This window comes from Colius striatus, chromosome 2 (assembly GCF_028858725.1).
Source record: "Colius striatus isolate bColStr4 chromosome 2, bColStr4.1.hap1, whole genome shotgun sequence".
Taxonomy (NCBI): domain Eukaryota; kingdom Metazoa; phylum Chordata; class Aves; order Coliiformes; family Coliidae; genus Colius; species Colius striatus.
Window position 1 is genome coordinate 102,355,799 of NC_084760.1, and position 26,731 is coordinate 102,382,529.

Here is a 26,731-nt window from a genome sequence, read left to right on the forward strand (position 1 = left end):
TCAAATATAAGAGTTGCTGGCCCGGTGTCTCTGTTTCTTGCCACATTTACCAAAATGACTGAAGAAACAGAAGGGGAAAGGGTATGAAGGTGAAAGAAACAGGAAAAGACATAATCCAAGTTGTAGTTCAAGCTGCAGTACTGAAACATTTCCTTTCAATATAGAAAAAATCCTCTTTCTCTAGTTTGTACATTGAAACAGGCAAAAGTTGTTGATATACTAACCAGAGCCACTGCTTGAAACTTTAATGTATAGCACTAGCTCCTCAAGAAATTTGGCCAAGTAAATGTTCCCTGCATGCCTGCAATGCAGTGGACAATCTGGCTTGCTGTGTACCAGGAATGAGAAAGCTGTTCCTACAGCTCTTTCCTACAATTTCATCTTATATGTGACTTTTCAATGACTTCACAAAGTCTGGAAACGCTCCTATGATCAAGGATCTTTCTTCACAGGATTCTTTGGCTTAGGTAATGATTGGTTTTCTTGAGCACCAAGGAAGATGATGAGGTTGGAGACAGCAAAATCTCACTCAGGTAAAAGTAAGACAATATTTATCATACCTTGAGAGGTGTTCCACATCCTCCACTGTCTCTGGTAAGGAGATTCCTTTTGTCTCTGGTAAAAGCAATACTAGGAGCCCACAGGCAACCGCAAGAATACCTACAATAAGCATTGAAGAAATACAAAAACAACAAGTAAATTGTTACTTTTCTTATTTTCAGGGCTTATCTAGAGTTAGGTTAATTCAGATTAAGGCTGAAGTGAGATTTTCAGTGTGCAACAACTATGTCTAATTACCCTACTCTTAACAAATACTTTTATACTACATTAATTTTATATATTACCAAAAAAGAAAAAAAGGCTTGAGGGCTTCATTTGCAGCCTGAGTTGCCCCAAAAGGGAGATCTTAGAAGTAAAAAACCTGAGATAAGCGTACATGGGCAAGTGCATACAATCTGCACTGGAGCCAGAACGGTATTTCTTAAATAAGATAAATCTGCCTTTGTTCATGGGGCTCCCTCACATAGTTGCATCTGTTTCTTGAGATCATTGAGATTTTCATGAAATATTCTCTTTGTGTATCTTTGGCCAAAGCACATTATGTGATTCAGACCTTCCTTGGGAAGGACCATTCAGATATGGAGCCAATCTGACATAGTCATCAAGTACGATTATTTTGCAATAATTTCCTGTGTAGGTATCATTTAAATAATGTAGTAAGTGAAATGTAGGACGGTTGGAACAGAAAGTAAAATGTTCCCTGACTGTTGCACAGTCCTCCCAGATCCACTCTGATTTAGTATCTGTTTATTCAAGACAAAGGGAATTCACAGGTCCTTCAACAGCAGACGAATTTCAGAATTAGATAACGTGAACACCGTACGTCTATTTATGTCTATTCTTGGAATAATGGTAGTATTTTTAAATGTCTCTTGCCTTTCCATTTTTGTTTTCAGCTAAAGTTGCCGTTAGCAACAATTTCCCTTTTTATTCTCTCCTAACCCTTTAGCTTTTTTCCCAGTCACGTGCCTCTCCTGGAAGTCTGGTTTAGCGACAAACCCCCAACCTCTATGTTGGAAATGACTGGGTTTTTTTTGTTCCTTAGAATTACTTTGCAGGGCTCAGGTTTGGGTTTGGTTTTTTTTTTTTCCCTAAATGTAACTGAGGATAAGAATTTGACAGGAATACAATGCTATGATTAATATAGCATCCATAGTCATAACTGTATCTACCAAGAAAAACAAACCGAGTATTTTTTGAAGGACATTAACCTCTACTCTTGGGAGACTGAGCTTACTTCTCTGCAATTACAGCGGTAAAATTTCTCAATCTTAAAGCACCCAACACAGTTTCTTTTAAGTTCCTTTAGTCAAGTTACCCAAGCAGATCTGATTTCTTCCATAGCACCCACACTTCTGTATACCATTCAGCCTCTTGCTCTAGGCATGAAAGTTGAGAGGGGCTGGTCTGAGGGTAAAATGAGGCCACACACTACACTGTGTAGCTGTTAGAAGGAGAATATTTAAAACAAAAGTACATTTTAAATCAAATCTTACTAAAAATAATCAGAGGTAGCTCCAACCAGATAGCTGCTAATCGGAAAAGCAGGAATGGGGCTATGATTCCACCTAGGTCACACAAACTCGAGCACAGGGAAACACCAAAGTTTCTGCAAAAGAAAAAATACAGGCAGATATTTGAGAGGTACTACCAAACAGATGAACCAGCAGTTTAAGAAGCAGAATGTAGGCTTAGCTTCAAAATGATCTCATCAGTACACATCATCCACATTGAGCAGTGCCTATTGAGTTAGGAACCTCTGGAATAAAAAACAGTTTTACTAAACAGTAGTGAAATAGGAAAAAGAGAAAAGTAGAGGGAAAAGTTGAAAGATTCCTGGGAGCTTTCAACATACCTCAGTGTCGTAGGGTACAATTCAGTGTTCACAAGATAGACAATTTCAAAAGCCATCGTGATGGCCAGTCTTCCCAGAGTGGCGATGGTCATTTTGAACCATGGGATATCTGTTCATTCAAAAGGAAACCCAGGTGAAGTGTGCTTTGCTGAATCAGCAGAGCATTTCTGAGAGCCTCAGAACCTGTCAGCAGAAGCTACATCACACACTGGATCAGTGCAAATGAGATTGAAAGGTCACTGATGTAGATATCAATCTATACGATCCTATGATTCTATACTGCCATTTATTGCTTTCCAGCATCATGTGAAGCTGCTTTATAGAATCAGAAATCACTTCATATCTATTGATTCAAGATGCTGGTGAACGATAACAGCATGGGTGAAGGAATCAATGTTATAGGCTTCCATGATCACATGCAAATTTTGCTCTGGAAAGAAGCATTTATTTACATAGGGATGTTATGCTGTAAAAAACATTGTTGAATCTCCTCCCAAAGCCTTCTGATCACAAAGAAGATACCTCTAAAGGTGCATCGAATAGTAGAATCATAGAAACATTCAGTTGGAAAAGCTCTTTAAGATCACAGAGTCCAACAACAAAACTAATGCCATGAAGTCTACCAATAAACTATGTTCCCAAGTAACACATCTACATGTTTTTTTCAAATATCTCCTGGGATGCTACAGTAAAAGAGTTCTCCCTAAAGCAGGCCAAATACACTGTGTAATTTGTCTAGCCATCACACACTGGACATATTCCTAATGATGTTACTCCTGGCCATCATCCCCCTTTCCTTCCCTGAGTCTTATATTTGTACCTGATACAACCAGCACAGGGGCCTTACACTGCCCCAGTGGCTCTGACAGATTTCCTGGCTCCACTTGAGCTGTGGCACACAGCTGCTACTCTGTATACACCAGTGGGAAACCCTTATACATCAGCAAGGGGTGCAATGGTCCTAACCCCAACACAGATCAGGGCCATTCCATTTCTCTGTGCGCAACCTCTCAGCAGTCCGAGTGCCCTCTCTGGAGAGTCAGTGGCCTCTGGAGGAGCATTTCAAGGAATGTAATAAGCAGTTCTGCAACGCCCTTGGGAGAAGACAATCACAACCAGACAGACGGGGAGGCGAGTGAAACAACAAGCTTGAACCTGGCACGACATGGAGCTCTGACATTGCAGAGGACTCTGGCAGTGATTGTGTTTTTTCAAAACTTCACTAGGAAGAACAAGAAAACATTTCAGTTTGCTCTGAACCCAAAAACATGAGATGCTTGGGGTTATTTCCTTTCCAAAACAACCAAACAAATCCCCATCAGATTTCACCCCATGTTGTGAGACACTGCCTTTGCCCTGGAAAGTTCTGTTTTCAAACACCTATAAAAAAAAAGCAAAGGCTGGAATGAACAAAACAAATCCATGCTGTCTCCCAGACATCCCTTAGGTCCACCAGACCCCTGAGGTGAGGGTGACGTCCATGTATGTCCTTCCCCTGCCAGGGGACTTGGACTGTGTGAGAACTGCAGTGTGATGGAGCTCTCACAAGCTGCTGCAGCAGCTTTTTCCATTTGTATAAACAAACTTTACTTTAAAGCAGGACTTGGACCTCAGGTGTACCATCTGCGAGCTTCTTAATCTGCAGGCTATCCTCTCCTCACCTGGGCAGGATCCCCTCAGCACTTCACCACTACTGAAAACAGGCTAGTAACAGCATCCTGCTGGTGCCAGGTTACTGCTTTCTCCCCTTGAGGCCATACCAGCCCCCCATAATGATTCTGCTCTAACTCCAGACATGCTGTGCTCATCATATGTTGTGGCCCAAAATACATCAAGGTGCTGGAGGCAGGCATCCTGCAGGAGTAATTCCCCAGTGCCACTCTGTTTCCTTCTCCTACAACAGCCTTAGCTCGAGGCAATCAACAGTCACCAGTCTCTACTGTCCCAGCAGAAATTTTGCAGAATTGCCCCCTGTGTTAAGGGAACTGACACAGCAGCACAGGGTAGCCAGCATCCACTCTGTGACGAGTTCCTGTGTGACCTACTCTTGGTGGTCCTGCTCTGGCTAGGAATTGGACTAGATCTAGATCAAGGTCCCTTCCAACCAATAAGATTCTGTGACTCTGTGGTGGCTCTTCTGAGAGGCAGACAGAAGTGGAAAAATCTGCTAGGACAGCAGAGTCAATCTTCATGGGCTTCAGAGGTCAAATTGATGAATGCAAACAAGTGACAACAATGTGATATCACAGGGCACAATTGCCCAGCCACAAGTGCTGGCACCAGGAACAGACTGTTGATCTTCCCCATCATTTCTGCTTCTATTAAAGCAACAAAGTTCCTCAAGTATACAGTATTAATTTTGAGTGCTTTTGCAGGAATCCCTTTAAAGGAAGCTTAACTTAGAGGTGACCCAACACACCTCTTTGAAGGATTTCATTTTGCACTCACTACAAACTTCCCCGTTTTCATAGGTACATCATACTCCTTAAGTGGTTTCTCATAACTCTTGTCTAGGAAGACAATTGGCGTATGATATACTTCTGGGAATTAAAACCTCTAAGGCTGGTCAGGGTTGTCTCTTATTTTGACAGGAATATCCTTGGGGAGGAATAAACCTCTCTAATGTCCATTCAGCTACACTAAGGCAAAGCATGCTAATTGGTAAGATTAGTTTCAGAGCACCTCCAAAGGCTTCACACAGGAAGGAAAGGAAGGAAAAAAGTTTAAAGAAAATTACAGAAGTGCTGGGACAGCTTTGTGTGATATCAGGCCTTTTAGTTGTCCTTTAAACCAGATATAAATGACTTAATCAAAAGCCATATCTTTCCTTCAACCCCTTTAACATTGTCCAAAAGGATGAGAGCAGGGTAATAACCTCCATGTTGTCTGCCACAGTCCCTGCATGACACTGTGGTATGTGTGTTTTGCATATTGCAAATGAGATGACCACCAAGCAGCCTTATCTAAATCACCAATGTCTTATATTATTAAGTGGCTTCCAAGTCTGAGAATGTATTTTCTCTTTATGTTTGTATACTCTTCCCTTGCTTTTGTCTTCAAAAGCAGACCAGGGCCTTTATACACATTTTCTCTTAAGACTATACCCAGCTGTTGCACACCACCAAGAAGTCACAGGGCATCTATAAGCAAGTAAGGTGTGTTGTCCCGTGACTGTGCTGCTACTTGCATCACTAGTGTGCTGTCCTGGCTTAAGGGTTGTCAGAGAGAAGTCGCTGACCTAAACATTCTGAAGTTGGGAAAAGAATTACCTTCTGGCAAGAAGGCAGTAACGAGGCACGCAACTCCTGCAACGATGTTGCTTATTGCAAAGGGAAGGCGCCGGCCAATGCGATCAATTGTCACTAAAATTAGGAGAGCAGCAGGCAGCTCCACAGCTCCCGAAATGAAGAAGTCTAGGTAGAGGTTCCCTCCAACAATTCCTAGGCGCATGACAAGCCCTTGGTAGATCAGGGCACTTGCAAACCTAAACAACAAAGGGAAAAAAACATTGAGAGACAAACAAATTATTGCAAGCCACTGGAAAGACCCTAAAATTCCCAGGGGATTTTATGTTCAAAGCCCACTGCCCTGGTAACAAGCTGGACTGATTGTAGGCACTCACCAGCCATACATTAGGATGAGTGTATTCTTCCTCATCTGGGGGGTCCTCACCAGATCAAGAAAGGAGGGGTTGCTGACCTCCTCATTGTTAATAGTGATCTGAGGAGAAAAGTGACAGTATAGAATCAGGAAGGCAATAAGGCCAAGTCTCTCCATAAACATGGTGCTCAACAATATTCCAGTCCAGCAAGTAAAGGTGCTGATGAGCCAGCTTGCTGCTTTTAACACTTCAGAGCTGTGCATAGATATAGGAAACAGAGTATAACTGGACACAGCTGTGGGCTTTTCTTAAAGAGGACCATGCAAAAATCAGGAAAAAAAGCCCCAATCTTGAGAGTGGAAAAATTATTTCCTTCTTGTAAACTGAGAGAGGTTGACCTGGAATTTCTTGGAAAACAATAAGCAGATGTTGTCACATCAGGGTCACTGAGAGCAGAGCTGCCTTCTGCCAGAGATAACGGAGGAGATTGTGGCAGGAAGGGCAAAGCAATGAGCTGAGGGAAGCGTGGAGAGAAGTGGTGAGCAACAAGCGATGGGCTTGGGAATAAGGCTGGTAGCAGGAGGAAAAGTGAGAGAAAGAGTAGAAAGGCACTTGAGTGCTACAAAACATCCAATTGATGAAATTTAGAGGGTCTTAAAATATACAAACACTGTGATGAACATGGTTTTTACCCTGAAGTGAAAAATCCTTCAAAGTATGAGTTACTGGTCTTCATGCTGCCTACCAAGTATAGTACATCTGTTCATAGCTTCAACAGAAACAATGAGGTACTCAAAATCATAAGTTAGAGGGTTTAACAATAACAGAAAAGGGTAGGATTTCATGCAGAGTATGTTTACATATTGGATTTCCCTGCCATAGGATATAGTAAAGCCAGAATATTAGCAAGGCAAAAAAGGAATTAGACACAGTGATGGAGGCTGACTTAACTGTAGCCAGCAGTTTTTTGACTGTAATATCCAAACCAGGTGGCAGCCTTTTCCTTTGTGAGTTTATTTAGCAGATGAAGAAGGTGAGGAAGATAAGGCAAAGGTGGCTTTAGACAGGAACAAACTGTGAGACTGCCCAAGGACTGGCAGCTGCATCTGGGATTGCCATCAGCTCTCAAAGCAGCTCTGGAAAACACGGGGTTAAACATGCTGTGCCTTTTTTTAGGAGGATTTCAGGCAGCTTGGCTGCTTTAACTCTCAGTTACTGCCACTCTCCTGAGAGAGGAAGGAGAGGAGTAAACTCTGCTCTACCACCACAGTACCCACTGTCCACACAGGCACTCAAGGAAATTACTCTGGCCAGTGGAAAGACAAGGGTGAAAGGATGGAGAGTCACATGGGAACACGCAGATCCATGAAGAGAACATGGGTGAAGCCAAAGGTATTGCCCAAGGTTGGCTCAGCCAGGGTTGCATCCAGAGATATTACCCTGTATTTGTCTTTCATATTATAAGGTAGCATAGATTTTATTCAGTGAGATTTGGCTGGATATATGACTTTTTCATAACTGATACAAAACTTTGTAAGTGGACAGAGAAACTCTACATTTGTTTGACCTTCCTTTCTGTTCCCTCTTGCTTTTGCTCTGTAACCAGAGTCTGAAGTTTTCTTCAAAACACTGTCTCTTCTGCTGCATGCCAGAGTCCTGTGTGAGGCAATCAGAGGTTGGGTTTCTGCACTGCTCTTGGACTCTCTCATATTATGGTTATAAAACTGCTGTGACTGTGTTTACAAGAGCACACTGCCAGCCTTCCATTGTGACTTTGTGCAAATATGGCTTTTAGTTTTCCGAAGAACTAAAGATATGTTCAGCAAGGCTTCTACCATATATTTTCATGTCTTAATAAAGTCATAATAACCCCAAGCATGGCTGACTACTTTCTGTGGTGAAGAAAAAAAAAATCACTGTGGAAAGTCAACTGTTCATAGGGAAAAGTCAGATCAGTACAGTCAGGAATTCAATGATAAGGCCCCTGTTTCTAAAGATACTTTATCTGAAAACTCTGAAGTTAGTATTATAACCAACTTCCCTGACATTTTTTATGCCCCAGCATAAAATTACACATCAGCTTTTCTGCAATAATTTGTAAAGATTCCTCATAGCACAAACATGAGGCTCTACATGTGATTAATTCCACCCAGGACAGTACATCCATGCATGTTTATGATACATACATATCTAAGTTAAGATATAGAAGAAATATATCTGTCTATATAGAAGGAAAAAATGTATATATAGAGGGAATATATATGAATCCCCAACTCTCTCAAGAGGCAGCTTTTACTCAGCTGGTTGCAGTCTATTTTACTTTTGGACAGGAACCAAGAATTTTAAAACTCACTTGTAAAAAACCCACAAGTACAAAAAAAGTTCATAATTTACAATTAATTTCATAAGTTCTGATAGAGCTGAACTGTACCAGTGTCGTAACTCATCGAGCAAACAAAGCAAATGTTTATCTGTTTTCAGATAAAGGTCATCTGTGGTTTCTGCTTGCCAATAAATATGCAAGGCTGCTACATCCAGAGCCACATAAGAGATTTGGCCAATGAAATCGTTGCAGATGTATTGGAAAATCTTAGTCAAAATGCTTTCATGAATAATGCTTCTCACTTCTCCCTGTCTGCAGGTGTGGACCTGCAGAACTTTGCCTGAAATTATGGAGTTGCTTCATGAAAGAGAAGTCTGATGTGAGTTAACGTGAGAAATACATTTGATCCGTGACTAACACTCTCTCTTTCCTCTGGGCACAGTACCAAGCATAACTGACATTGTATATTAAAAAGGTCCCAGGAACAGATCCAGCACAAATCTAAATGTGTGGAGGTTAATCTGCTGCAGCTGTGAGTGGCTTAGGGTCATGAGTAGGAACACTTCTGAAAAAAAATTAAATATTACTTAAACCAAAAAGCAGCAAAAGACATATCTCCATTCTAACACAACACTTTGAAAATCCTGATGTTTAGAGAGAGGAGGTGATTGTAGGAACATGGGGCTGATCATGCAGGAAGAGCTGCAGCAGCACAACCTTCCTGGGCCACACTCAGAACTGAGTAATAGTGACCAGAATGGAAGAATCTCACCAGTGTATATGCCTCGGCCAAGGACAATAAATCATAGAATATAGAATGATTGGGTTGGAAATGGTTTTAAAATCATCTAGTCCAACCCCTACTTCCATGGGCAGGGACACCTTCCAGGGACACCAGGTTCCTCAAAGCCCATACCTTGAACACCAAAACCATACCTGGTCTTGAACACTTCCAGGGATGGGCCAATCAAAACCTCTCTGGGTAACCTGTTCCAATGCATTACCATGCTCACAGTGAAGAACATCTTCCTTACATCTAATTTAAATCTACTCTCTTTTACTCTGAAGGCTAGGTAATGATAGTTTCAAAGCAAAAAAGAAACATTTCTTCACACTTTGCTTATCTCAACTATGGATCTGATGGCCACAGAGTATTGCCTGAAATATGGGCTTACATAGGTCTTGGAACCAATTAGACACATTTAGAAAGTTAAAAATCCACCAAAGGATTAAAAAAACCTCACAACAATAAAGACTATTTTTTTTCTAGTAAGTAAAACAAACTATGGCCTATTCTTTGTCCCCTAGAGTAACATAACATTCATGGAAATGCCACTATGGCACTTAAGTTGCTTATAGATAAAGCAGCTGACTGTGGAAACCTGCAGCATCTCTGCAGATAGGTCTAGTTTTGACTTCAGAAAATCATTAGTCCAGAGTAATATATTCTAAGAAGCACAGTATAAGTTCTCTGTGGAACCTGATATGTGAACTTTGCTATGCCAGAACTGTCATTAACATATGGTTAATAATGGGGAAAGATAATGGAATATTGGTATAAATAAATTACCACAGAATGGGAGGAGTTGGAAGGGATCTCTAAAGATCTAACTCCCCTGCTAAAGCATGTTCACCTTGATCAGGTCACACAAGAACACATCCAGGTGGGTTTTGAAAACCTCCAGAGAAGGAGGTTTCACGTCTTCCCTGGGCAGTCTGTGTCAGGGCTTCCTCACTCTTACAGTAAAGAAGTTTTTTCTAAAGTTTAAGTGGGACTTTTTTGTGCTCCAGCTTTTGTCCATTACCCCTTGTCCTATCACTGGACACTACAGAAAAAAAAGTGTTGCTCCATCCTCTTGACAGACACCTTTTAAATACTTGTAAGTATTAATGAGGTCTCCCCTCAGTCTCCTCTTCTCCAGACTAAACAGCCCCAGATTCCGCAGCCTTTCCTCATAGGAGAGATGTTCCAGTCCCCTGATCATCTTGGTGGCCCTACACTGGACTCTCTCCAGAAGTTCCCTGTCCCTCTTGAGCTGAGGAGCCCAGAACTGGACACAGGACTCCAGATGAGGCCTCACCAGGGCAGAGTAGAGGGGAAATAGAACCTCCCTTGACCTGCTGGCCACACTCTTCTTGATGCATCCCAGGATGCCATTGGCCTTCTTGGCCGTGAGGGTATATTGTTGGCTCATGGTTAGTTTATTATCAACCAGGACTCCCAGGTCTCCCTCTGCAGAGCTGCTCTCCAGCAGGTCAATCCCCAGCCTGTGCTGGCATTGTTCTTCCCCAGACTCAGGACTCTGCATTTGTCCTTGTTGAACCTGATGAGGTTCCTCTCTGCCCAACTCTCAAGCTGGTCGAGATCCCACTGAATGGCAGCACAGCCTTCTGGGGAATCAGCCAGTCCTCCCAGTTTGGTGTCATCAGGGAACTTGCTGAGGGTACACTCTGTGTAGTCCTTCCATTGCCACACACTTCTTCCTGTGTACACTACATGCAAGGTCTATATTTATAGCAGGAATGATCCTGAATAAGCAGAGCTGCTTAGGCTGGCTGGATGATTGATGGAACCTGTTTCTCACCAAGTAACTAAAATACTGTGGATTTAGGAACAGCTATCTCATGTTTCAGAAGAGTGCCAACAATTACTGCTTGGGGTTTACATCCACTCTCATACTCTGGAATTTTGGTGAAGCAACTCTACTTTTGTGGATAGCTCTCTTGCTTAAAAAGAACAATGAGAAAGACCTAGGTAGGATACCAAGCTGTAGGAACTCAAGTTGCCAGCTGCCTGTTAAAAAGCACATCTCAGGATGTAAAAAGAATGTGTTTTAACACAACTGAACCTCCAAAATATTAAGAAAGTTTAGAAACAAAACTTCTCACTCAAACAGATATCAGTACCTCTGAATAATGTGGTGAGAGATATTTCCCATTGTGTTTTGCAATGCTGTGCATGATTTTTAATGCCTTCTCTCCCTTTTTGCGTGTCAGAAGCCAACGTGGAGATTCAGGAACCACCCTGTAAGAACACAGAAGTCATAAATATGTGCTTTGCCCTTTAACATCATAAATAAACCAAAGTCCTTTGCCTTTTATCTGTGATAATATAGAGCACACTGATTTTTTTAGTCACTGGGATACAGAAACTCTTTTGTGAACTGCATTTCCAGTCAGTCTCCTGTAACATATCTGATCCTTGTGGATAAGAAACAAAAAAAATAGACTATACCTATACTCAGCAAAGCTGAAACATAAGAAATCTAACTATTGCATTTGCACAATGGATATCAAAATATGATAAACCACAAGTAAACAAGGTGCTTGTAGAAGAGCAAGGAACAATGAAAGTCAGCACTAAACACATGTAATATGAAGTACAGATCAGGAAGCTTCTAGTTGAGTCATTAGAAGATAGACACACACAAGCTCAAATGTGTATATATTTTAGAAACTGAACATAAGGAACACTACTGATTGGTATTTCAGTTTCTAATAGCCTAGGGTTAAGATGATTCACAATTTAGACATTCGTAACAGGCAATGTTTACAGAAACAATGTTCAGGGAGAGGGTACGTGATTAGTTTCTTTGGATTCCACCCACAGGATGGCTGCACTCCACTGAGATGCGTGTTCAACATGACACGGTGCTCTGCTTTCTCATTAGCAGTACTGCCCAACTCATGAGACCTGTAGGGCAAGCTCAGGCTTGAACTGAGTACAGAATTAGAAGTAAAGGTAGGGTCCCATGGCTGATGTGGAAAGTAGACTTTAGTCCACTTAACCAGATAAGCAGGAGCAGATAAGGGTTCCAAGAAGGGCCAATTGTGGCTGACAAAGTCTGGACAGAACAAGGAAAGTCATTGTATGTCTGTGACTTACTACAAATAATTAAAAGTGCTAAAAATAACAATATGCAAATATATTCTTCCTAAGCTTCAACAACTTGCAGACCAGAGACTTGGGACCAGTCTCAAGGTGCTCAAGTAAACAATACTGACAAGAGCAATGACTGCAGTGTTACCAGTAGTAGAGCAGGAAGAGGAAGTTGGGCAGTGAAATGGCCAGCTGGATCCCTTGCCAGGTGGGAACCACGTACGCAATTCCAGGGAGAATCATAATTCCCAAGGTGAAGAATATCTGAATCACAATCCCAACAAATCTCTGGTCAGAACCAACGATCTCCGTCACTGAGCAGAGAGAAAGCCAAAATAAATAACACAGAAACCAACCTGACTCGAAAGAAAAATATTAGTTGTGGAACAAAAGGAAGGATAGTACTGTATCAGCTCACAAGTCTACCTAGCCTGGCATCTTGCCTTTGGCAGTGTAAGCATGTCACTGAGACTGTCCAGGGCATGCATGGGTGACACCTTCTCATCACTTCACCCACTATTGTTAGGCTAGAGGGGTTTCTGACAGCATGTTTGCCAATGAATTAAATAGAGCCAGAACAAGGGTTTGAGACTGTGTCATGATCATGCTTAGTGGTAAACTGTTAGCACTCTCCCTGGAACAACTTTGGGCCATGCTCCAGACAAAAGAATCTTCTAGATAGGGGCTACTCTCAGCAGGTAATATAGACAATGCTCTGTGGGGAAGAGTTTAGCCATACCACGCTGGTTACTCTAAGATATGGTCCATAGTTTGTTTTATTTACTAGAACAAAGATAGTCTTTGTTGTTGTGAGGTTTTTATAATGCTTTGCTCTATTTTTAACTTTCTACATGTGTCTAATTTGTTCCAAAACCCGTGTAAGCCCCTATATCAGGCAATACCCCATGGCCATGAGATTCATAGCTAAGTGTCTCTTGTTTACTTCAAAACTGTCATCACTACCCAGCCTTCAGAGTAAAAGCAGAGGGTTTTATCTTAGTTTATAATAAACAGAAGATACATTTTAGAAAACGTATTTTACTAAAGAAGACACAATTTTACAAGTAATTAATTTCAGCTGGCAAGGCAGAGAGATATGAATCTATTACTATATTTTTGTCTATTCATCATATTTTTATGGCTCAGAGGCAACTATATTGCCTAAAGGTAGCTGCTTAGCACCAATCTGAGAAGAGCTGGGTTGTGCTTAAAACCAGAGAGTACTTGGGGCAGCCTGTTGCAGTTCTGAAGCACAGATCAGTAGCTTGGGAGGTGTATTAACGGCAACCCTCCTCCTGGCGTAAACAAATCAATGATCTGTATATGTCTCTTAAAAGATGTTAGATTGCTAAATAATCAGTGTGATCCCAGGATGTAAGAGTAGATTCTTGAAGGAATTTAGATAGAATGACCCTCTCCAAGAATTAAGCACCTCGCTTAGGGCTACAATAATATACTGTCCCACAGCGTGGCTATTTCTGAACCTTTCCCCAAATTCAGGCAGTCTGATCTGAGCATTGCAAAACACTCCTTTCTGCCAATACCTGGCTATTTTAAGGAAGCCATGAGTCTGTCATAAAACACTTATGCTGGTTAGAGCACTTGTCAAAGTTTTAGGATAAGATCTCAGTTTAAAAATAAGCCATGCGCTTGGAAATGAAGAGAAAAGCAGCATCTGGCCTTTTCACTAAATCTTGGACCTGACCTGCTCAGCAGTGTAACTTTGCCCAGAAAACTAAAGTACTTTTGGGCATTGGATGCTGAGAAGGCCAAACAGGTAACATTTGCACACACATCACCACAGTGTTTCCAGTCTCACTATAACTGTTTACATCTGGTTGCAATTCTGCTGTCACTCATCTAAATTCTACTGTGGTACATTTTTTTTCACTATTTAATGATGTTATCACTGTGTTTTGGTTTAGCACAGTAGATTATTGAATAGCTGATTTTCTTTTTAAGTAAATCTGACATCTCATCTCCAGTAGGATGTTTTCCCCAATGTCTTGCCATTTCATGCTCTAGAGAGGAGTTTCCCTTTCTTAACCTGTCATTCAAGATGCCACAATAATACCCTTTTCCCAAGAAAAATAACCTTGCTACAAGAGGAGTTTTATTGTTAGTCCATGACTATAACTATCAAAATGTCTGGATCCCTGCTGTTTTGATGCTATTTATAAAAAAGCTTTTTCTTCCTTTCCCTTTTCAGAAAGCAGTAGTCCTAATATGGACTCTGGTGTTCAGTCTGGCATTGAGCAAGGCCTCTCAGCTAAGAAATGAAGAGCAGTCATCCAAGTGTCTGTCCCACCAGTGAGGAAAAGCATTTAACTCTTCTGAGCTTCTGTGGAAGATATTCAGATTCTGCTAAAATTAACAGTGTTCCTGTTAGTGTATCCAGTTTATTTGAGTTTGGTCCTGTAGATTTTTATCATCTTGGTAACCTTCTATGTAATAAGGAAACCTTTATATTCAACACATTCCACACCTCCACCTCTTAATTATTTAGGTTAATCCCTCCCATTGGAGCCCATAGGTTAGACAGCCATAAATTCCTCAAATAACATCAAGAGAAAGTTTCAAATTGCTACTGAATTGCCCATGGCCAGCTGTTCACAGTCATACTCAAGCACCACAGTGAGGGGTATAAAAAGAGAGCTAGGACAGTTCTGACATCCTTCTTGATAGTCTACACTCTTGCATTGTTTCTTCCTCGCTTTTCTCTGTGGGATCCTATGAGGTCAGCCAGGCACATACATTGAAGCTTGTTTCCATCCTATATCAGTACTGGTAAGAGTCTGCACTTGCTGCCATTCTCAGAGGCCATGTCTGGAGCAGAAAATTAGAAGGCATGGCCAGGTAAGGAAATACTACACTGTTTAGCTGCTAGATAGATCCCTATCATGGTCTGAACAAAGGCCAGTGACTGCTTCACCAAATATTCAGTTAAAAAATGAGTAAGGAAATACTACACTGTTTAGCTGCTAGATAGATCCCTATCATGGTCTGAACAAAGGCCAGTGACTGCTTCCCCAAATATTCAGTTAAAAAATGAGTCCAGACCATGGATGATGCCAAGTTACATGAAGGCACCTTGTCTTAGAGGACAAATATGTTAACTAGGACAGAGGGTTATTCATTGTCTGCTGATCCCAGGGTCAGTGTTCTGTTCCCAACAAAAAATATTATCAAGAACAGATTTCTTGTCCCCTAAAAATCTTCCACCTTTCCTAACCAGCAAAGAAAGAAGATAACAGTTCTCACCAATCACGTAGCATGTCATCCAGGTTCCCTTGCCAAACACGCCTTGGAGGAAACGGAAGATCATAAATACAGTAAAATTTGGCGCAAATGCCACTATGACACCACATATCCCCACCCCAAGACAGGAGAGCAGGTAGATGAGGATTCTGCCATATCTGTTGAAAGAGGAAAAGAATGTGAAAATCATGAAAAGACACAAAGATATTCTTTCTTGACATCTCGTTTTAATGATTGACCTTAAAGTGCCTTTTTTAGTCCGGCTTTCTTCCAAAAGGAGGTTGCCCGAAACTTTGTAGTGTTGATCCTTTGGATATGGGGTCATTTTCCCATATTATCACTGCCTTTATGCCATGAATTTATAGACTGGTGACGTACTCACCAGTCTCCCCTTCATTTTAAAAAACAGTTTGTCTTGTTATATCTAAACTATGGCCCATATGTTGCGGTTCAGATTTTTGATCCAGTTGAACTTAGGGCACTTTTTGTTGAGAATTTCTGTTCTCACAAATTAGACTCCTAGTAGTAATTATAGCCAGCTCTGTAATTTCTTCTTTAACTACTCTATTTTCTTAGGTTTAGACCACTTAATTTCAAAGCCTGTCTATTGCATTTATGGGTTTCATTTTTGAACAAAACGAAAGATAAGCCATCATTTTAAAAAATCCAAAACAAACCAACAAAATCTCCCTGCAGTTTCATGGCAACAGTGTCCCTGGGACACAACACACGATGTTGTTGTTTTAAGAAGAAGAAACTGAAAACTGATGTAGCTATTTCTCTTGAAAAAAAATATTTTACACAATACTTGTTTGTTCATTTGGTTCAAAAGACTTCATGAGAAGAACTTATATGGGACAAAAATCAGGGTATTTTTCAACCAAGTCCAGTCTTTTTGAATGCTGTCAGGAAGACAAGAGTGCAATGGACTGGCTGCAGCACATTACCCCAGCACTATCTATATAGAACTTTTATAGTTGTACAGTAGTTACATTATGATTAATACACAAGTATTCCTAATTTATTTTAATAATTAGCTGTAGTATCTCTACTCCTACACGGCCTTAAGGTGCTAGTACCACAACTGCCCAGACAGACACCAAGCAGAGATTTCCATGGCATGTTTTTCACCTACTTTTTCCCTTATTGCTATACACCTTGGAAAGATGAGGTATTCCTTGAAAGTACTTTTGTTTGCTATTTCGAAATTTCTTATGTGAGATGACAGTCCAGCTAATTCTGTAAGTATTTCTGCCTTAAAGAAACCATACTTTAAGTTATTATTGCTCTTACTATATACTCTGGCATTGAAGTAATCAGTAGTGCTGTCAGCCAACATATATATTAAGTTAATTATCAGCACATAGCACAAACCAGGCTCCCTCCTTTACTTGAAGAGCAAGGTAGAGCTTACAGGAACTTCCCACTTAGGGACAGATTTGCTTCTGAAACCTGAATATCACCGACGTCTTTTCCTTGGTATTAACAGAATTGAGGACTGGGTAGAGGGAGCTATGATCTTCATGGTAAACATGAGTCCAGTCTGTGAATGAGGAGAGTTACCATACTGAGTCCCTTCCTTCCTTCTTCAAGTAGCTGCTTTCTTCATCAATGGCATCCATTAAACATCCTGCAGTAAACATCAGTCTGAAAAACTCCTTTGAATGCTTCCTTTTCATTACTGTGTCCTTCTGCCCTTCCTGGGTCCAGATGTGCACAGAAAATGTTGGAGACCACAAGAAAAGCTCTTTTCATGGCATTTTTAAGTCCAAACAGGATCAGTAAGTACAATTGCTTGACGTTTCCAGCCCAAAAGGAAGCAAAAATTGCATTGACTGGGTTCTGTTAACCCAGGCTGGGGATGTTTACTCAAAGTGAATTAAACCTCAAAGTGTTGACACATGCTACAAATTATTTCACCTCTAAACTAATCAAAGGACAGCAGCACTTATACAGTACCTGTCTGCGGCATAGCCCAGGGTGAAGGCACCAAACAGGAACCCCAGATTGAGGATAGCCTGTGAGAGATCCAGCATCCAGGCATTGCTACACACAAGGTCATACTGTGGAAAAAAAGGGAGAGACATAAACACCCCAAGTGGGTCATTCAGTATCCTCAGGGCAAAAACATAGGGCCAGGTGGGGAGGGGAAGGGAAAGAAGTTCAAATTTCCTTCCTTGAACATAGTAAGTACCCTTCAAACTATAGTGATGATAGAGAGCGAGCTCCTCCTTGCCAAAAGGATGCTTGTTTCATACATCAGTTGTCCAGATATGGAAAGAAAATTATTCTTTCACAAACCAGACAAAATGTTGTTCAAAATGTTACCAAAGCAAAGCCATAACTTTGTTCATAATGAGCACAGCTACAGCTAATGAAAACATCAACTTATAGGAACTGCTTAATTCTTTTCCTTACTATCTTCTAAAAAAAAGCAAAAACACGTCTCTGGGGAAACTGAAAACAGATCTCAGGTCAATTTCAGACACATTGAAAATGTATTTTCTTGGTTTAGCTTCCCCAGTCTTTTCTCTTCTTTGTACTGCGGTAGCTGTCCCTAGCACAAGGTTACATTGGTTGCATATCTGAAGGATTTGTTAACGTTATTGGGGATGGGAATGGGAATGGGAGGGAGTGAAGGGAAATGCAAGACAGGAAGGAAAACAAAGAGACTAAGAATCAAAACTAAAACAAACTCAAACATAAAGTAGTTATTTTAGAAGGCAATACAATTGACTGTGCTGATGACAGAGATTGGAGGTCTTGGATGAGCATCGACAGTGCTCTGGTAAGCACTACAGCTCCCCAGGAGGAGCACCATGGTCCCCACCCTAACACAGGATGGTGATGGCCCAGCACCCTTGACATGTTGCAGAGGCATGCTCCCAGGAAGGCCCCTTCAAGGAGAAGAGGGAAAGCTCCAAGGCTGCTGAGGCAGCTGAGGAGCTCAGCTGCCAGGGTGGTGATGTGGGGCTCTGAAGCCATGCCCAGGCAAGCAGCCAAGCTGCATGGGACTGCCAAGATGGACCAGTCCCAGCACCCGCTGCAGGCATCAGTCTTCAGGGTTTATACTTTTGATCCTTTTTCAAAGCGTATATTTAAATAATTTGATCTGCCTTTAACGTAAACAGGCAATGAATAAGCTGTCAGGAAAGACGGCAGGAAAATGAACGTGTACCAGAAAGAGAGGGAAAAATACCTTTGTCAGAGAGGACTCATTCACTAAACAGCATTTTCAGATGATTTAAGCAGCAGCTAAATATTTTGAATATTCTAGGAAACAGAATATTTAGAATTCTAGAAAACTCCTAAGAAACTGTGAGCTCTTTCTGAAGAGATTAGCGACATCTGCTAATGTCGCTAATCCCACTCTAATGTAGCTAAACTGCACTCTCCTAAGTTAGTCCTAGGCTTTGTTATTTTCCAAGTATTTAAATAACTTCTGGTATAGATAAGCATTCTCAGACCTTTTCTGTTTGCTTGACGTAGCACCTAGCATTTAAGTCATCACCCTGCCAATGCATGGCTTTTCATTTGCAAACATAACCTTTAGAGGGGAATGTAACCTTTAAAAGACAATTGCACACCCTGCACAGATACCTTTTGATCCAAGCAGCCTGTCAGACCCACATCATCACTTCAGCTGTGACGTGGTGTGGTTTTGCCTGATAGCTATGCCCACATGCATCACTTGAAGGAAAAGCATCTTGCATTTGTTTATCCAGGATTTGAGCCTGTCTCTAGTTAGCCAGTAGTCCTCCTACATGGCACTGCCCCAAGACACCTCTCATGTGCCTTGCTAGCAGGCTCCACAAAAGGGAGTGGGGTGGTGCCTTTTCTTGGTTTCTGAATGGTCACGTACCAGTCCATGCATGGATTATGTTTACACTCCTACCACACATGCTGGTCCTGTGTCCAACAGTCCATGTTGTGAGGAGCTCACCAACCAGGAACACTTCCACACAAATATCCAGTGGCAGAAGAGCTATCTCTGTAACCAGCTCCCATTGCAAGAGATCTCAATTTCCTGGAAATACATACAACACACCAAAAAAATCCCAGTATATGATCTTTAAATGCTCATGGCTGAGTACCACAAAACCCTCAGCAAGTTGGGACCCGGGTGAAGTTTCCCTTCAAAAGCTTCACTCTATAGCTGCAACAGCATACCCTTGCTGCTGCAAAATTTGAGACATATTCAGGAGAAATATTTTGGACATGTTGGAACAGAAAGAACTTACTGTCCTGTCCTCCTTGTGCCTTTGTAGGTGTCTGTGTCCACAACATGAATATTTCTGTTTTCACTTGAATAAGCTCAGCCAGGGCAATGCAGCAGAAAGGGAATGTCACCATGTCCCCTTTCCCCCACAGGCTTGAAATTTAACTGCTAAAACATTTACAGCAGCATGGGGGAAGGATATGAAAAATGAAAGGAAAGACTTAGGTATTTGGCCAAGAAGGCCAATGACATCTTGGGATGCATCAAGAAGAGTGTGGCCAGTAGGTCTAGGGAGGTTCTGCTCCCCCTCTACTCTGCCCTGGTGAGGCCTCTTCTGGAGTCCTATCTCCAGTTCTGGGCTCCTCAGGTCAAGAGGGACAGAGAACTTCTGGAGAGAGTCCAGCACAGGGCCATCAAGGTGATCAGGGGACTGGAGCATCTTCCTTATGAGGAAAGGCTGTGGGAACTGGGGCTGTTTAGTCTGGAGGAGACTGAGGGGAGATCTTATTAATATTTACAAATATCTAAAGGGTGGGTGTCAGGAGATTGGTACATCCCTTTTTTCTATAGTAGCTAGCAACAGGACAAGGGGTAATGGGATGAAGCTGGAACGCAAAAACTTCCACTTAAATATAAGAAAAAACTGTTTCACTGTGAGGGTGACAGAGCCCCGGCACAGGCTGCCTGGGGAGGGTGTGGAGTCTCCTTCCTTGGAGGTCTTCAAGACCCACCTGGACATGTTCCTATGTGACCTGATCTAGGTGACCCTGCTTCTGCAGGGGGGTTGGACTAGATGATCTCTAAAGGTTCCTTCCAACCCCTACCATTCTATGACTCTAATACTCTATTTTTCACACTGGATCTTAAGCTCATTTTTTGACCCATATAATGTTAACTGTACCTGGACAGGAAGTCCCAGAACTCTTCAATACACCCATCCCTGCAGAAATGCATTGCTTTAACTATCAGTGTGTCATTGAGAGTATCTCAAAATGCAGAAACTCTGAGTAGCAGTTTGGAAGCCACTTTACTGCCTGTTACAATCAAATTTGAAAAAGATGGTCAATAAAGAGGTCTCCAGTGATTCAATTACATATTGCAGCCCAACAGAATATTGAGAGCCAATACAGTGTTGTGTTATTCGTACAAGTGTCCAAACAGAGGCTGGTTTACCTTTCCACTCCCAGTGACAAATGGTTTAGGGCAATATTCATCTTTGAAGGAAGCCTGGGGAGATGAAGACTGCTGCTGCACATTCCTTACTTGTTGCTGGGCAGTTCTTCTCCTCCTCTCTTGTCCTCTTGGCTGTGAAACTGGTATCTTTCAGGCATCCTTACTGCAACAAAATATCTTACAAGTGCATGCAGTGGAAAGGGTGAAATTACTTTTTTCTTCTCTTTCTGTCAAAGGTTCTGTGAGAGTACTAAGGGACTCAGCAAGAACACTGTGCTCCATGTCTTGTTTCAAGATGAGCACTTAACAGAACAAATGGAATCAGCCTTCACCATGCTTCCCAGAGTACTGTGGCTCAAGGCCGTAAGGAACAGCTTAGTTTTGAAAGCTTTACAGATTTCTCTCCTGAGCATACCCCAAGGCCCAGCTGGTACCTACATATCCCTGTTACTCAGATCACCTTGACCCATTGAGCCTCCTAGGACAGAAGACCTGCTCTGTCCTTTTTTTTCTTACATCTATCCATGGCCAAAGCAAGTGAGAGGCAGAGAAACTTGACATTTCCTAAAGAGGGGAAAATACAAGCTGTTCTAAAAATGGTAAGAAAATATAAAACCCACAGCCAAAACCAACTGACTTGATGGCAATGACAGAAATGTAGCCTCATTGGCATAATCCATGCAAGGAACTGATCTGGTGCCTCTCATAAAGGGAAAGCTTAGTTAGAGCTTCATAGGAAATTCAGCAATTGCTTCTCCCTCTGCTCCTCTGTTTGCCCTTTTTCCCATTCCCTTCACTGCTTTCCACCATGACGGTGGAAATTAAGCAGGATACTGCCATGTCTGTGACAATAATCCCACTCGATCAGCTATGTCAGGATGAATTGCAGTGCTTATCGCCTTGGAGGAGGACAGCTGTGCTTTTTCCACCCTGAGCTTGACTGCAATGTTGTCTCCTGCTCTGAGGGACCATAAAAACTATGAGAAAAACATAATTGGTTTCTCCACAAATACTGGTTAACTGTTATTTTCTGAGACAGCTGGCAAGCAGAGACATAAGATTTATTTCTAGCAGGTGCAACAGGATATGTTCAGATGATCATTTGTCTACCTCAGACCTCACACTTTGGCAATAAGTTGTTGACAGGTCTTGAAATGACATCATCTATGGCATGAAGACTTGCTGAAGACAGCGACTATTGGAATCAGTCAGTTCTGCTGAACTTCTGCCAGCAAAGGCTGCTAATAAGCCTAAAATATGCCAGCTGTGAGGTAGCTGCTGATGGCCATGAGGACTTCTTTCTTTCTTTCATCTACCACCCCAGGCCATTCAACCTGCACACATGGTTGTAATTCATTTATATTCCTCTAGGAGTCATCACCTCCAAAAATACCTGAATGTCAATCACTTTGCAAACTATCACCAGCTGCCCTTTCTCTGAGTGCAAGGCTTTCTCCGCTGGGATGAAAGCACATAATGCCAAAGCCTAGCAGTAATAAAGGTCAGGAACTCAGTCTTCAGCACAGTTTCCTGAGGAAATTAGGTTTATTGACATCCATATGTCTTGGTTATGTGTGTCCCCCACAAGGCTCACCCGGCAGATGTTGGCACGTAATGCATTTCCTACTTCATTATGGAGTGCAAGGGGTGACCTGGGCTCCATTCCAGACTCCTGGGCCAGGGCATGAGGCTGCAGCTGCCCCAGTCCACTGCAGCCCCCTGCCACCGCTGCTCTTCCTCCTTCTCCTTCTGTTGCACAGAAACGTCATTCTTTCCTGCCCTTCTTTCAGTGTGAGAGGTGCTGCTGTCACCAGCCTTCACTTCAGAGCAGTGCCAGTCACCTGCTATGACCAGCATCGTCTCATATGGCATCAGCTGGCACAAGCCAGGAATGGTTTTAGCTTGATAATTAGCTCCTCAGCCTCCCTCTCCAAGCAAAATCTGAGAAGACACTAGGTTCCTGTCCTGCCGCTGACGCACATAGCCAGATCTTCCAGTTTCACAGAGGTCTGTGCAAGACCCATTGCACTAAATGGGAACAGATTGCACTGGGCTGAGGTCCACTGCGGAGATCCACCACCTGCGTCACCATTGCGTCAGAGGGGTCACTGCCAAGCTTTACACATAGCCTAGGACTTTGCTGATACACCCCAAAACCTTTACATCATCCCAGCTCTGGCCTGCTTGACTCCGATTCAGACACCACAACTCCTCCTCTGATCTGGATTGCCTTCACATAAAAGCCTGAGCTAAAGCAATGGAGCACAGAGACCTTTAGGCATGTCACTGCAGAAGTAGTGATCTCCGCTCACAGCCTGTTGGATATCAGAAGATTTTAAAAGATAATCTTTAGCAGTCCTCTGTCACCTGTCAGGAGACCAAGCTAAGTGGCTTTGGCATGTATTGATCTTGTGATGATTTCCAAATAGATTTTGCTCTTCTCCTAAAATGCTCGAGGAAAGTTTTGCTATGTTCTGCCAGCACCAGACTGTAACCCAGCACTGAGACTCAGCACAGTAGCAGGTGATGCAACAGGCATTCCAGGTACTATTTGTTAAGCAGTGGGTGTTTTTTATCACTTCACATTCCCCTTTTTCCTCTGCTTCCTTCTGCTGATGCTACTGTGAATGCCTTTGTAGAATATAGCTGAGAGAGCAGCCTGTGAGCAACGTGCTCCAGTCACGCACAAATCAAAGCAATGAAATCAAGTGCTGTAATATCATTTGTTTTACAGCCCCTCATAAATCAGCCTCTCCAGCCATACGATTTAGTTTCTTCAGGATACTCAGAACTGATTGCAATAGCCTTTGGTTTGGCTGCCAGACCTGCTCTGTGACAGAACATCTCTTCCCAGCAAAGGCTTTACATGCCTGCATTTGCCCTCTGCCTCCCCAGCCACCCTGCAAATCCACACCAGATCTGCACTTGCCATAGGCCTGGAAGAACTCCTTCAGTACCCTGACATTCTTTTGTCCCTTCTTTCTTTGCCCCTGAAAACACATCCTTCAGATTGTCATGTAACTCCTTTTAACTCTGTCTCCCTGGTCACTTCTGCTGTTGATTCAGACAGACATAAAGTGCCAGAAATCTTAAGACAGTTAAAAGAAACAAACATTTCTGCACATATAGACAAAATGAAGGATTTACAAGTAGACACATGAAAAAAGACATCTTTGGTGAACTTATTAAACAGAGCACATTTTTGCTTACATTGAGTCATAACTTGTCTGTGTTGAATGTATAACACATTAATAAGATGTCAGATTCCTTTTAAGAGCTGATCCCAAAGCAACTGAGCCATGACATGCATGTCACAAGCTTCCTTTCTAGATAAAGAAACCGAGCCTTGTGGGATGTAATTTATCCCATAAATGGTGTAAAACTGAGAACAGGACTCAGGTGGCATAGGTCACAGCCTAGCACCTTCTAGCCAAAGAGCACTCAGCCAGCCAGAGTCCCTCTAGGAGCTGCAGTGACACCGATGATACAACCTGCTGCCCTGGCACAAGGAACAGACAAGCTCAGCCTATTGTTACTTGCAGACTGTTAGTCTCTGGTTTTCACAATATACACCTTTGGGAGCACAGGTAAGGAGTGTTTCCCCAGGCATCACTTCATCTATCCTCTCTCTCACCCTAGAGTGTCCCCCCCAGGAGAAGAAAAGAAGGTGTAGATGGACAAGGTGTTTGCCAGAGAACACTGAACCTTTCACTCATATTTATTGCTGCAACAAACACTGGTTTAATTGTCTCTTAGCTGTACGCTGGAAAATCACAGTGGCTCTGCTACATACACAAATTGCTGCCATAAACGGACTCTGAGAACAATCTTATGGACACAACTTACGTGCTTTCACCCACAGCAAGGCTGAAGGGGAAAAAAGGGGAACAGCAAAATAAAAGGAATCTCTGTATTTTTATGCTCTGAGGGGAAGGGCTAGCACAGACTGCCCAGGTAAAAGACACAATGACCTAAGCCCTCACAGTTCCCCAGCAGAGAAATATCAGAGACAGCAGCAAAACCCTCCAACTACAGCCACCTCCCATAGTTCACTCTGGAGCCAAGCTGCAGCTCCTGGACAGCCCACCCCTGGCTTTCAGTGTCAGCACAGGCAGAGATACCTCATTCTCAGGGACATTTACAGGTTTGATGCCAGGTCCCTGCATGGCACTTGTGTCCTTGATTTCAGCTATCACACACAACAGGAAGTTCTGAACCTTTGTTTTAGGGCCAGCCAGGTGCACTGTTTTATCTTCTCCCAAGCATTGATACTGGCTAAATCAGCTCAGGTTGAATGCAGTGCTCAGAACACAAAACTGCTGCTCTGAAGAACCTGAAGCCTGTGAGCAGATCCAGTGGTCCCAGGGGAACAGGGAAGGGATGGTGAATCAAAAGGTCGGGATGGACACCACTTTTCACTTCTGTATATGCTCAAGGCTTTACATGCTGTGCCCAGCTCTGTGGAGAGCACAGCTCCAGCACAAGCATCCAGTTAAAAAACACAGTGGGAGGCTCATCAGAAAGGCAGGAGACAGAGCCCACAGTTGTGCTGACACATTTTCAGGTGCACCTTGATGAATTCCTAGCCAGTTCCTCTAAGCACACTTCATATTTTTCATCACTGCATCAGCAACAGTTACTGTCAGGATGACCCTAAAATACACACAGTATGCAGTCTGCACAGAGTGCAGACTATGTGCTCGAGCCAGATCACAGCACATCCACAGCTTAATCATGGATTACACAGGGAATCTCCTAGGAAAGCATCTTAAATGACCTTTCACAGCCTTATTAAAAAGTCACTACATTTTCCAGTGCATACCACTAGTGGTAATAGCCTGTTGTTCTCTGACACTGACATTTCAGGAAAAGCTGAACGATAGCTTTGGGTTTCTTTTCTTTTCTTTTTTTCTTTTCTTTTTTTTTTAGAAGCACAATAATTTCTGCTGACTGTTGTCATATCTCAGAAGGGAAGACTGCCATGCAGATTTGCTGAGGTTTTTTATTACCTGCAGACTTAAATGTTCAGTACTGGAAATGCAGAGGATGAGTTATATACAGTGATTCAATTCATCAAGTGGTTTCAGTCAGCTACACTTGGAGTTTCCACCACCAAAGTTATTGCACACCAGAAGCTGCAAAGACTTAACTCTTTATTTTAATCTGACATTCCTCTAGCAACAGAGCAATCTCTGTGTGAGGTGTTTGGCTTTGTGTGGAGTGTTTGGTTTTGGAGAGCCACCCTTCAGATCAGCTCACCTTTTTCTAAAAGCTTGACACTGGCATTTGATCATACTCATGGTTCCAATCAGCTTGTGACTTGAAACAAATCCAGAAAGGAAAACCAGCCACCAAAGCAACGACCTTTGCAGCAGAAATACCCTTTTACTTCCCCAATCTCGGACCAGGACAGAATCCACTGCTTAGAGGACAGGGATTTTCCTTACCTCACTGACGATGGATGAGTGGGGCTGTTTATACACCCAGTGATCGTGGCATGCAGCTAGTGACAGGTTGTCCTCACTATGATTGCCATAATGGGTGAGGGGGTTAGTGCAGCTGACAGAGGCATCCCACACAACATCCAGCCTCTCACACTCCCCACTGGACGACCTGTTGCCCAGGCGTAGGGGCAGTACTGTGAAGTTTCGTTCCTCTTCCAGAGTCCAGCCACATCGTTCACTTAATTCAGCTGCCCCAGGGATCCTGCACCAGTAGTTGCCTGGTGCCTGCCCAAGAAAAACCACACTGGTAAACAAGAAAGAAAAAGTTACGCCAGTCTGGCAAAGGAGGAAAAAGACCCTCTTTTGAAATCTTCCAAACTCCCCAGCTTCCTTCAAAACCTCATCAAAAGATGGCAT

The 26,731-nt window shown here is 42.5% G+C and overlaps 1 protein-coding gene across 1 annotated transcript; it reads right to left on the reverse strand.

Moving 5' to 3' along the window:
- On the reverse strand, positions 1-26,731 carry SLC22A3 (solute carrier family 22 member 3). The gene is made up of 11 exons (XM_010205429.2): positions 26,318-26,731; positions 17,438-17,541; positions 15,482-15,636; positions 12,369-12,534; positions 11,248-11,365; positions 6,039-6,136; positions 5,686-5,900; positions 2,417-2,525; positions 2,058-2,170; positions 561-660; positions 1-58 (listed from the first exon to the last, which is right to left on the reverse strand). Exons 1-11 carry the CDS (start codon positions 26,729-26,731, stop codon positions 1-3), a joined length of 1,650 nt encoding a protein of 549 aa, XP_010203731.2.

What these genes read in the sequence shown, in the direction of transcription:
- SLC22A3 (XM_010205429.2), bottom strand. Translation starts at nt 26,731, where the DNA reads ATGCCATCTTTTGATGAGGTTTTGAAGGAAGCTGGGGAGTTTGGAAGA. An exon ending in GATGACATGCTACGTGATTG is followed by an intron (nt 12,535 to 15,481) that starts GTGAGAACTGTT and finishes CTCTCTGCTCAG; the next exon opens with TGACGGAGATCGTTGGTTCT. An exon ending in CTCTTCCTGCTCTACTACTG is followed by an intron (nt 11,366 to 12,368) that starts GTAACACTGCAG and finishes GTGTTCTTACAG; the next exon opens with GGTGGTTCCTGAATCTCCAC.